Source organism: Puma concolor, chromosome B3, assembly GCF_028749965.1.
Source record: "Puma concolor isolate L17-30 chromosome B3, mPumCon1.1.hap2, whole genome shotgun sequence".
Taxonomy (NCBI): Eukaryota; Metazoa; Chordata; class Mammalia; order Carnivora; family Felidae; genus Puma; species Puma concolor.
Window position 1 is genome coordinate 11819629 of NC_141672.1, and position 13335 is coordinate 11832963.

The 13335-nt window shown below is 42.0% G+C and overlaps 1 protein-coding gene across 22 annotated transcripts in view; it reads right to left on the reverse strand.

Annotated features, from left to right (window-relative positions):
* Nucleotides 1-13335, reverse strand: part of UNC79 (unc-79 subunit of NALCN channel complex) — a 282253-nt gene that overhangs the window by 83157 nt on the left and 185761 nt on the right. For 16 of the 22 annotated variants that reach the window (XM_086708939.1, XM_086708942.1, XM_086708934.1 and 13 more), the window contains 4 exons: nt 12936-13098; nt 10256-10405; nt 8455-9672; nt 524-631 (listed from right to left, as the gene is read on the reverse strand). In XM_086708939.1, coding sequence (XP_086565065.1) covers nt 524-631; nt 8455-9672; nt 10256-10405; nt 12936-13098 — 1639 coding nt within the window. The remainder of the gene's footprint in view (nt 1-523; nt 632-8454; nt 9673-10255; nt 10406-12935; nt 13099-13335) is intronic. The other 6 variants (XM_086708940.1, XM_086708937.1, XM_086708929.1 and 3 more) reach the window with 4 other exon arrangements.

Below are 13335 nucleotides of genomic sequence, written 5' to 3' on the forward strand. Positions count from 1 at the left end.
GAATTTCATGCCATTTGTATTTTCAGATCCAAAAGGGCTAGATTCAATCATGACACCGGGATCATGGTATATCTGCTACATTTATTTTATGATAATTTAGATAACATTGTGTCAGTGATGGAAGTGATTCAAATTGAACACAGGTGTTCAATGTAAAATTCTGTCACAAACAGTGCTTTTCGTTTATCCCCAAACTAGTTCCGTGCCTTAGGTTTAGGCTAGTCACACACAATTCTTATTTTATTTAATTATGAAATTTGGTGATTAATCCGTAACAAATTAGGATTCTTGGCCAATCAGTAACCGTAGTGATTTAGCAAACACTTGAGATATTGATGAAACTGAGCCCATGTCTCAGGATCTCTGAGATCTTACAGCAGAGTGTCTGTCACCCAGGAAGCTAACACAACATGTATAAAGAAAAAACCCCGCCAATACCAGGAGTGTGAAAATTGAAAACAATGCAGTAGTTATTGCTCCAAAATCAATGTATACTTGAAGCGATCACCAAAGGGAATCTTACTTGATATTGAGGAATGGCTACTTGTTTCTGGCACCCCTGCTTCTAATGTTGGGGCAGATGAGGATTCTCGTGGCATTTCCAAAGTTGAAAGTCCTTTAGTAGAGGGATCTACAAACAGAAACATTATTTAAAGCTCAGGATATTGAGTAAAAGCAAGGTCAAGAACCTTTTCCATATCTTTTCCCTCTTGCCTAATACACCCATTCAAATCATTCTGTATGTTCTGGCCCTGTTAATTACTTTAAGAGAATTTTATATACACACTGGTTTCAAAATTCCCCGGAGAGTTGCTTCCACATTACCCTCTGCATCTGTGGATATGCCTCCCAGAGATTAACAACAGAGCAATTACAGAGTTAAAGCTCCAAGCATGCCCCTCCCGCATATCCTCAAGCAGGTTACTTAGCCTTTCCAGCACTGAATTTCTTTTCATCCATTACCTAAAGACGGTTACAGTTCATTCCACCATTCCACTTCGTCCTGGCAGTATCCTACTCACTAACTATATCTCAATTATACAGACAATTCTTCCTCCAGAAGATCTTCGAGATACCCCCTTCCCCCCAAAAATACAAGCCAAAATATGGGTCATGTGATCCTCTTTCGTAATCCCTGAACACCCTGTCCTTAACCTTTCCCAAACTTAACACACTATAATGGAATTCTCTATATACTTGTCTATAACCTTTGCTAAGCTGTAAGTATTGCAGAGCAGAGATTGTATCTAACTTGGAATAAACAGTATTAACTCAGGTTTTCTATTTTATTCGTTGCGCAAGAAACAGACCGTATCATGTGCTCCTTCTGTTTGACAAACGTATCTAAGAGGAAATATCTTCTGCGTATAGTATTGTCTTCTCAATCTATCAGTAATGGGAAACAAGCTGCTCCACATTATTCTAGGTAAAGATGATCCTTTAAAACTTGATAGTTTATCATAACAAACCCCCTAAAATTCTTCACAAACATCTCTGCCACCTTAAAGCAACACTATACACTGAAGAGTGAGCAGCCTGGTGTTACCCTATAGGCTTCCACGAATGTTCCATGCTATCACCTGGGGGCGCCCCTCCTATATGGCTTCAAGTTCTCAAGCTTCACGGTGATTCGGTCCCATTCTTTTTATATTGTCAATTTTTCTCTTGTCCAGGGTAAGTCACCATACACTCAACCATATGTACATCTGAGGTATGCAGATGCGAGTCTATTATTAGATGATCACTAAACTTGTAGGGAATGAAAGTAAAATTGATCCTGGGTGAGATCCTGGGAGGAAAATTTTCAAGCACTGATGCTAGAACATCCGCTTTTTGACTCTCAGAGGTCTTTCTGAATAGATATGATTGCCAGATTAGTAATTTCTTGATTAAAAAAAAATAAGTATAACTGTTACAGTGTTTCCTGCACCCTCTTGAGTAATTATGCACAAAATGACTACCTGTTTTAAATTATCTTAGTCACTAAGATATTAGAGATTAGGTTATTACTTTTCTCTTAGGTATTGTCCCCAAACCTCTAGTGAAAAACATGCACAATCAAAAAATAATAAATAAATTAAATAAGTAAATAAATAAATACATACATACATACACAATCACCTCTCTTCACCCTCATCTGCCTCTGTTTTACGTATGCCTGCTACCACGGCACCATAATCCTACCAATAATATAGAACAAGAAAGCTTAAAGTTCATTTTCGAGAATTCTTTGAAAAGACCATTGAGACTTTTAGAGTTTTGCTGTGCTTATTGAAATCTTTGGTGTATCTCTAATTTTAAAGAAATGTAATTTCTTTACTGTAAGGTAGTTGTTAATAATTGCTAGTGTACAAAGATTTCATAAGCCAGGCAATTTTTGCTCAATCTTAAATCATTTTACAAAACCTTCCATTTGTATACAGTTGTAAGACATACAACAAATATTTGAATAGACCTATACACTTAGCTTAAAATATTTTATTCAGTTTAAAAAAATTGTTTTAATGTTTATTTTTGAAGGAGAGAGGCACAGAGCATGAGCAGGGAGGGGCAGAGAGAGAGAGGGGGAGACACAGAAGCCAAAGCAGGCTCCAGGCTTTGAGCTGTCAGCACAGAGCCTGACGCAGGGCTCGAACTCACAAGCTGCGAGATCATGATCTGAGCTAAAGTTGGACACTTAACCCAGTGAGCCACCCAGGTGCCCCTTTATATTTTTATTTAGTTTTTATAGTGATGTGTAGAAAATGGCATAACCATCCGTTCAATCATCAAAACATTTGCCAAAGCTGTTAGGCACTTGATATACAATCAGTAAACAAACCAGGCAAGAATCCTTGCCTTTGGGAACTTTCATTTTAGCGGGGAGAAACAGACAATAATTAATACACATAAAAGTAAATTTTAAGTTAGAAGAGTAATTCTCTGTAGAAGAGAACCAGAGAAGAAGGGATTCCAAGATGCCAGACAGGGGTGGAAAGGTGGGGTGTAGTCCAGGCCTCATCGGGAGCCTGGTGTTTGATCAAAGGATCAAAAGAAGTGAGAAAGTGAGCTGGGCAGACATGTGGGGAAGGCTGTTTCAGGCTGAGGGAACAGCCAGTTGTAAAGACCCTCAGGTGAAGCTATGTGGGGAGGGCTCAAGAAATGGCAGGAGGATTTGCAGAACATGGATGGAACTGGAGGGTGTTAGGCTAAGCGAAATAAGTCAGAGAAAGATACCATATGATTTCACTCATATGTGGAATTTGAGAAACTCAACAGATGAGCATAGGAGAAGCGAAGGAAAAATAAGATAAAAACAGAGGAGGAAAACCATAAGAGACTCTTACATACAGAGAACAAACTGAGGCTTCCTGTGGGGGGATGGGTTAAATGCGTGATGGGCATTAAGGAGGACACTCTTCAGGATGAGCACTGGGTGTCATATGTAAGACACGAATCACTGGGTTTTACTCCTGAAGCCAAGACTATACTGTATGTTAACAAACTTGAATATAAATTTTAAAAAAAGAAATGGCAGGCAGTCACTGCAGCTGGGTAGAAGCAATGTGGTGACAGAAGCACAAAATGAAGTCAGAGAGCTAATGAGAATCAAGACCACACAGCACTTCAGGAATATAAAGGACCTAAGCTTTTACTACGGAGGAAATGGGGAGCCACTGGAGGGTTATAATCAGAGGAATGGTATAATCTCATGTTTTAAAGGCTTGCTCCACCTGCTGTGTTGAGGAGATATGAAGACAATAAGGGTAGAAGGTAGGGGATCAGTTAGGAAGCTACCACCACTGACCCAGGTGAGAGGTGTTGGTGGCTCAGGGCCAAGTGGAAGAAGGGGAGATGATAAGAAGGGACCAAATTCTGGGTATGTTCTGAAGGTGGATTAAGGTGCCCAGACAAAATAGAGGATGCCCAGTTAAAATTTAATTTCAGATAACCAACAGATAATTTTTTATTAGGAGTACATCCCGTGTAATACTTGATAGATATGGCTCCAATTCTTCACTCCTCCCTGAATCCATGTCCTTTGTCATGTGACTTACAAGTTCCTCCCTCATAAGAGGCAGGGTATATTTCCCTCCTGATTCGGGGTTTGGCCAGGTGATTTGTTTTGGCTAATGAAATGTTTGCAGGCATAGCATGACCAAAGGCTTGAAAAGCACCTGTGCAATTAGGCTTGCTGTCTTGTGCCTCTGCCATCATCGTGAGAGGATACTCCTGAGCTCCAAGACTCCCAGGAGGAGGTTGGCCACCCAGCTCAGCTCAGCCTAGATTAGCCAATCCACAGTAACCAATAGACTGTCCAATTAAATAAGTACCCATTACTTATCGCTAGATATTGCAGAGATTTTATGCTTGTTACACAGCATTCTTCCAGCAACTGGCAACTGATGGAGTTGTCTCAGCATACAGACAATATGTAAAATCATAAAACTAGATGAGATCACCCAGAAGAGTGGGTGTAAACAGAGGACTGAGATTGTAGGGCACTCCCTTATTAGGGAGATAAGGAAGAATCAACAAAAGAGTTTGACAAGGACTGACCCCTGAATAAGCAGAAAATAAAGAGAGTATGGTATGAGAGAAGCCAAGTAAAATGGGGAGAGGCGGGTAAGAGCTTAGAACTTACCACTGGTGACCTTGTCAAGTGATGTTTGGGTGAACCACTGGGGATGAAACTTCATAGGAATGATTAATTCTTTAGAAAAAAAAGAGTGAGGGGTATCTAGGTGGCTCAGTCAGTTAAGCGTCCAACTCTTGATTTCAGCTCAGGTCATGATCCCAGGGTCATGAGATTGAGCCCTACATTGGGCTCTGTGCAGAGTGTGGAGCCTGCTTGGGATTCTCTCTCTCTACCCCTTTCCCACTGGTGCCCTCTCTCTCAAAAATAAATAAACCTCAAAAATAAAAGAGAAAAGAATGGGAGAAAACTGGAGATAATGATTATATAGGCAACTCTTTAAAACATTTTGCTAGGGGCGCCTGGGTGGCTCAGTCAGTTAAGCGTCCGACTTCGGCTCAGGTCACGATCTCGCGGTCCGTGAGTTCGAGCCCCACGTTGGGCTCTGTGCTGACAGCTCGGAGCCTGGAGCCTGTTTCAGATTCCATGTCTCCCTCTTTCTCCCTCCTCCCCTGCTCATGCCCTGTCTCTCTCTTCTCAAAAATAAATAAACGTTAAAATTAAAAAAAAAAAAACATTTTGCTAAAAGGGGAGGAGCAAAATGAGATAATAATTGGGAGAACTGGGATCAAGAGCTTTTTTTGTATGAGAGAAAAATAAGATTATGTTCGTATGCTCATGTGAAGAATACCTTAGGAAGAAAAGACTAAGGAGGGAGAAAGAAAGGAGAATTTCTAGGCCTATGTCCTTGAGTAGGTGAGAGAAGTGGAATCTTGTCCACATGTGGAAAGGCTGCCTTTAAACAGTAACCAGATAGTTCACCTATAGCCCAAGCCAGAAAGGCCAGGTGTACAAGTGCAGACATTGGAAGGCAGGCAGAGGAGGTAGCAGGAGGCTGTGGACATTTCTTCTGATTCTGTCAAACAGGAAGAGTAATCAAAAGTTTGGAAACACAAGTAGCCAGGACACAGTCGCGTAGGAGAATGGAAATGTGAGTGGGCCACAGAAATATGGTATGATTGCCAGGTAGTTTAAAGAGCCAGTTGAGGTCTGGAGTCATGAATCTGAAATGAGACCAGCCACTATTGGTATGTGTTTTTCTCCAGTCACACTCATCCAATACCTATCTGTGCCTACTGTACCTACAGATGCTGGTAGGTGGAAAGGTGGATCTGACAAGGTTGTGTTTAGCCAAGCAAGCCTGAAAAAGCAAAGGCCAGGGAGGATGCAGCACCGGGGAGGGTTACACTGATTGACCTGAGTAAGGAAGAGGAGAGGAGACGTGAAGTATGGGAGGGACATGAAAGACAGTAGGACTGACACAGCGTCGTCCAGAGGGAGGGAAATAGAAATCAGAGAACAGGAGACATGAGAATGACATGGAAAGGCTGCACTTTTTGGCAAAAACAAGGTCTGTGACGTGACCATGGGAATGAATAGCTGAACTGGGGTGGAGGTTAAAAACCAGTCACTAGGGCAGACAAATTCAAGGAACTAAGAAGCCAGAGCCTAAGAAGAGTCATCTACTCTAATATTGGAATCACTAAGAATTAAGGCAGAAACAGTTTAGAAAAGAGTGAAAAAAGAACCAGGAGTGAAACTGTAACCAGATTAAAAAAAAAAAAAAAATCAGGGGTCAGTAATATGAAGTTCAGAGCTGGGTGTTTTCAGAAGTAAGGTGGGAATGGTCTGAAAGGGGCAGTGATGAACAAGGAAGGTGCTTACCCCTGACCCAAGCCCAAGGGCACAAGGCAGTGAGGAAAACTGTGTCCTCAGGCAGAGCTGGGTTTCCTCTGGACTAGGGTGTGAAGGGAGCCATCAGAGGAGAGAGCATATATGAGATTTTGCTCATGAAGGACAAGGGAAGGATTTCAGTAGTTAGCGTAAGTTGGGACAAAGGTTCAGAACAGGAGATGTGCAGAGCCTTCTGGAAATTAGAAGGGCAACCTGGGCCTTCCTGCAGGGACTCACATGCATGAGACAAAGTGCTCGATGCGGTTAGACCTGGTGGTTCAAGGCAATCAGCAGTGGTAAGGCTCTGAGTTTGGAAGGACTAGGAGCCTCCCTTTACTCCAGCTGACAGACGCAAGAAGGTCTGGGGAAGCCTGTGTCTTCCTCTGAGAACACAGGCCTCCTTCCAGCTTCCAGATCTGTGTGTCTGTGGGAGGTGGGATGCTATACAGATATAAAACTGTGACAGTACTGCATATCTTAGAAACATTTTAAAGACATATTACCATAATTGTTAGGTGCTTTCCTCTTGTTCTGATAACAAATGTATTAATATGGAACCAATCTCCCCCCAGGTAGCCTGGGGAACAGTCTGACATAGGATGAATAAAGGAGGCAACACACACACACACACACACACACACTACAACCTATATATCATACACACCCACTCTGTGGACTTAGTTTCTTATATATCCCCCCTATAGACTTTATATGGCTTCTTATATACCTACCCTATAAAAGTCTATAGTCTCCAGGTCAATGTTTTCCTTCATCTATATGTAGCAATTTTCCTGGCTCCAAACAATCAAAAGGTTTTTACCAGTTTCCCTAGAAACCTTCTTAAACGTTCTTGTTATTACCAGGATCTTATTCTTCCTGCTACCTGGAAAGGGTCTTCCCATGACCCTTTCCAAATATACTCATGTTCATTCAACAGATTTTTACAGACCCCCTTCAAGGTACACAGCTCTGTCCTAGGAGGTAGAGAGCAGCTGGAAATCTCAGGAAATGACCGGGGTGAATAAAAGATCTGAACGCCTTGTCTTAGGAGCTGATTTTGTGTGGAGCAGTGGGAGAGGAAGGACTAGAATCAGGGCAATGGTTCTGGCACTGCTACTGCCTATCTGTAGGACTGGGCACATGACTTCCTCAGAGTGTCTCCTTGTACAGAAAAGAACAGGTTTTCCACTACAACTTTCCAAGATCTTTGCCAGTTCTCAGCGATCCACATGCTATGAATCTACTACAATAATCATCCCTGGCCAATTTCATTTTTTCTAACAAGCCACATTCTTTATTTTGTTTGTTTGTTTATTATCTGAGCTGAGACACAAAGTGTTGTGATCAGCATTCTGGTAACACTGCAGAAGACTGTGTTTTAGGATGAGGTGGACGATTGGCTGGCCACCTTTTCAAATTCTCTTTCTTAAAAACAGTGCATCCAAGGAAATGTGAGAAATGACACCTGAGGCAGGAAATCCAAGTGCTGTGATAACTTCACCATGAACTGGTGCCCATGAACTAGGGTCTGGGTTGTAAGCTGGGTTTTTCGGTTCCTGAGGACACACAATGCCCACCAGACTACTGACGTTTGGTTAGAAGATGCAACCCGCTCTGGACCCTACGTGATTACAGTCAAATTCTTAACCATTCCCAAACGCTCTTTGCTTTTCTGTAGCCCTTCATGTTTGCTCCTTCTTTGGACTACATGTCAAAGCTGGCTGAAATATACGAAAACAAAGAGAGCAAACAGAGTTCAAATTAATGACTTTTTCTGTTTGGAAGGAAGGCTGCGATGATATTTGGGATATCTTGATATGAGTTAACTATTTATTGCCTCTTCTTGCCAAGGAGGCCAAGAATTGACTGTAAAGCTTTAGAAACAACAAACACAGAAACACTGATGGAGCCAACAGAACCACATCTGAATCCAACACGCTCTAGTAAGCAGGAGGCATTCGGAATGATTCTGAAGCAATTATAATGTCACTCCCTGACATTATAAGATTGAGACTTCGATGCCTAGTCAGTGAGAGACCCTAACAAGAAAGAGGCACAGACTCGATCGAACACAAGGCTGGGAGAAAAGAGAGAGAGGCGCTTACCTGGATCTTTCTGTTCTCCCAGCTTATCTAGAATGTTGAAGGAAATGTCCAGGTACTCTCTCTGGATGGCACTGACAGCGATCTTCCTCTGTTTTCTCTGCCTGGGAACAATCTGGATCTTGAATTCGGACTCCTCAGCGCCCTCCTCTTCGGTCTTCCTCTCCGGATTCTGTTCTGTATCCGATTCGGCACTGGCTTCCCCCTTCTCACTTTCCACTGGGTTCTCAGCATCCTCGGGGACTTTGAGGAGGACGGTTTTTACCCCTGAACTTGGCATCGGCCCACTGGGCTTCTCCTCCTGGATGCTGGGCTCTGGGCTGTCGTCCAGTGACACCTCAGGGAGAGCATATGACTTCTGAAGGAGGTCTCGTTTCTGCTTCAGCGTCAGCGGGCTGCCACAGGGAAAGTCCTGTGGCTCCCCCGGCTTTGATAATTCTGCGGAGTCCGCGGGGTCCTCCAGAGCTATGAGCGCCGAGTCCGTGGCACCTGCTGACTGGTTGTTTCCTGAGTCCTTGGAAGAAAAGTCTTTGGAACAATCCTCCACACTCACTTGCACGAGGGGAGGCGTGCTGAGGCTGGGGACAGAGCGGGGGCTGGGGACTGAGGGAGAGGAGGTGGCCTTCTTAGCAGAGGCGCCCTCATTTCCCGGGCCCGTGGTCTCCTCTTCTTCATCGCTCTCTACTATTCGGAGAGGCGGAAGGGGCTCAAACACAAGGGAGTCGCTGTCAGACGTTGAGAGCACCGAGCGTTTCTCAGGCCCAGATGTTGAATCGGAGGACAAATCTATCAGATCTAAATCCTCTTTAGGGGCAGGCTTTACAGGAGAATCAACCTTGACCTCAAACGTCTCCATGCAGTTTAACCGAACTTCGGGTATCACGGGCCTGCGAGCTTCCTGGAAACTTTCCATTGCTGGGTTCTCGGGTGGTTCGGGGTCGTCGGGCCGAGTAGCAGAATTCTGTCTGGGACGTCCGTGGTCATGTCTTTGCATGATGTAAGCGGCATGGACGGGAGGCTTATCTAGGTCACACCGGTCTATGCAGGACTTCCTCCGGTGCTCGTCTAATGTAAACAAGAGGGAGTCTGCATTCCCTATATCAAGAGATTTTTGTTTTAAAGAGCGCAGCTTTTTTTTCTGAATGCTTTCTTCTCTCACACAGTGCAGAATGCTGTCTTGTAATGCACCCGTTTCTCTATATTCGGCCAGTTCTATTTCACCTGATTAAAACAGAAAAAGCTAGTACTATTTTACTTGGAGACGTCACCATTTTTCCCCCTCATACTTGGGCACACAATTGGCATAAATCATAACCACAATCCCGGCTCCAATAGGAGGTAAAACTGACTTTCTGGCCAAGTTTTTATAAAGTTCAATTCTAATTTCGAAAACCAGAAAAACTCTGGAATGAAAGAACCCGAAATGGCAGTTTAAGATCTTATTTCCAAAATCAGGCTTCAGGATAATTCCTCAGCTCTATTCATTTGTGCACAGGAGAGGGGAATCGCTTTTGGCTGAGGCAGATCTAGGAAACTGTATTCAAATTGTGTGGAAGAGAAGCAAACATTTTGCAACAAATCAAATCAAGCAATGGCCCTCTAAGACGATCATGACGTTAATGATGTATCCATCCAGTCACGTATATATATAAGTGCATATATATATATACTGTTTGTGCATACATATATATAAAATCAACGGTATTAAAATGTGTAGTAACATAATAAAAGTAAGATTTCACCCCAAACAAACGGTAGAGTACAACATTTCTGCATAAAATTACTAAGAGGAAAAAATTCATACTTCTCTGAACATTCATCTCAACCGGCTGATATTTCACCATTTTGCTGCCGCCTATTCTTTTCAATCTTGCAAAAAAAGTTTGAGACTCTTTATTGCAGGGTCCAGTAGGTGTATCATGAATATCAGATTCATCAAAAACACTATCTTCTTCTAATTGGGGAGAGAAAGTCAAAATTACACTTAGGAGGTTATTCTCTCTTAGGCTGTGTCTACACAAGCATTTCAATGAAAGCATGAGGGAACAAAGTCTGAGGCGGTTTCTACACCAGCTCAAGTTCTGGCCACAGCTTGGTATTTCATCCAGATGTCAAATTATCCAAATGTTGACAGAGCAACCTGTGACGAGGTGGCTCTCATCTCCCATGGGACAACTGGCAGCACTTTCAAGAGAGGCATCTCAATATTCCAGTAGGGCCTTCGTGGGGACACTTTTCCAACGCTCTTAAAATCGGGTAACGCATACATTTCGGGAATCTGTGACACTCCTTGAACATGCCTGCTTTGGGTGAATTTTCAGGCTAATTTGGCAAAAGAGAATTCAACACAATGAGTAGGTCTTGCCCTTTCCAAAAACATATGCCTTCCTGGGATTTGAGAACTGGCATAGACACAGCCTAACAGTACATGCACCTTATACTTTGTGAATGCAAAATACTGTACTCTACATTTGGTAATGAGACACACGACACACAGAAAAAGCTTAGAGAAGCCGCTGGTCATTTCAAAAGCTCCACAAATGATTATGGACTGAAAGAGTAAACAAAGGAAAAAGAAAACAGAAAATAACATTCCCCCCTATTAAAGTAAGACCCTTCTCTGGGGAGTTTGCCATGTGTAACTGTTATGAATCCTAGAAAGCCTCTTTGACGCCGATGATCCTGAGGCTCCGTAAACAAACCTGTCACTTAGAGTGCCTACCAAGATTATTTCTGGTACCCTTTTATCCCTATTTAGCTACTTTTAAATCAAAGATAAACCCAAAAACATATTAATGAGGAAAGGGTTTCCATGTTGCAACCCACAAAGTTCAGTTGATAAATTTTCTTCTTTCATCCTTTGGAAAAGCCAAAGCCCTATACAAAGCAGCAAAACAAAACAAAACAAAACAAAACAAAACAAAACACTACAAAAATGCATTTAATACCACAATAAACATAATTAACCTACTAGTCAAGGTGAATATCACTGAAATCATAGTATTTGGCCTATTTTTATGTCTACCCATATGACAAAATAAGGCTCGGGTGTATTATAGCGATTTAAGATTTCTTGAGCATTCGGGGAGTTCAAGAGAGAGCCAAATTTTAAGGATTAATCCTGTCCTAAGACACAAGACTCTACCACTAAATGAAATTTGAAGCAGCAGATGATAGATAATCATACTAATCTCTTTGGGTCAAATAATAACTAAGTGTTAATGATCAAAATGATACAAAACGTCTGCAAAGAAGACAAAGCCTATCAGATCCCCACGTTTCTGGGGAGATGCCACACAATGATCTGTTCTATTTCTTTACATCCTTTAAAAAATATATTCCCTTTCGAAAAATACAGTTTTCAAGGAAATAGTTATGTGACTTCCGTTAGATAATTTTGAAATAATTCTCAAAACATACTGAATGAGAGATGGAAGGACTTCAGGATGGCTCCTCCCATTCAGAAAGGCTCATCTGAGACTGGCCCAAATGCTGAGCCCAGATTGAGGACCTCTGTAGTTTAATTGAGTCTATCCAATTTTCCAGAAACTAGGACCGAAGCTGGTAGACAAGATATTCTTCAGGAAGGATTGGAGTGCTACCAGAACTTAAAGAACTTCGGTCTCACAGTTCCCGTCTACGGCCAACCTAGATTCTTGGACCTTTTAGCAATAAATGAACACTGGTCCAATCCATCCTAGTGAGGTATTTCCAGAGTAGTCCTAACAAGTCAGAATCTACACAAAGGGTCATGGGGTGCTTGGCCTTCTCCCAGGATTAGATTAGATGATGTCACCTTTTACCAGTCTAGACACCTTGTGACTTGCACTAAAGACATACACCTTGGTTCTTCATCTCTCATCTGAAAACATCCAGGCTGGGATTTTACTCTATCTAAAGTTTCATTCTACTGCCTTCTTTGCAGAAAAGCTATCAATATAAAAAGTGTTGATACTGGAAATAATTTAAACCCACGCAGCAAAAATTGCATTTCAGTTGCCGTAAATCAATTCTTACTGAACAAGGAGGCTAGGAAGAAGCAATTGAGCGAATTTAGATTCCATTCAAATCTGTGAGCACAAAGTTCAGGAGGAAACTAGAGATGACAAGATTATGGCTCATGGTTCCACGGAGTGCTGACCAAGATGTATTTCACAGCCCAAAACAAGATGCTTCCAACGCACAGGAAAAGGCTTACAAAGGCTACTTAACCAAACTGCCGACAATTTTTTTTTTTTACAACACATTTCTCATGAAATGGGCTTTAGAAGCATATCAGTTATTTCTCTGGAATGCTCGTTTAAAAAAAAAAATTAAAGCAGCAACATTCATAGGAAAGTTGGAACGTTAACGAAGCAGTAGGCGGTTTTTTGATTCCAGAATGATACCAGGGGGCGTTCCACTATCTCCTAAGAAAAACATTGTCCAGAAATGTATTACATATTCAAGCTAAGTTTGGGGTAGAATTGAGATAGGTAAAGTACCTTTTTCTTTTTCGCTGTATCTGCTTATGTTACTGTTGTCACTGTACAAAGGTCCTGCCGTGGCATGGGGCTTGCAGCTATGATACTGTGCATTGAGTGTATTGACTGTTATGTGAATCAGATGCAGCAGGACCTTGCTGATATCACAGTCTCGGTATGGATACTGCTCAATAAAATGGAGGGAGAAAAATATAAACAGTTATTTTGAAGGGTAAGTTTTTCCACTTGATCTTGCTAGATGTTTTTCTCAGCATTTCTCGGGGGGATAAAAGGAAATATACAGAAAAGCAAAACCGTTAAGTTTTTATTATGGTCTTATTTTGACAAGGGATCACATTCCCTTCTACTTGTACCAAACCACAGATGGCAATGCGTGCCAGTTCAGTTACAATTCCTTTCA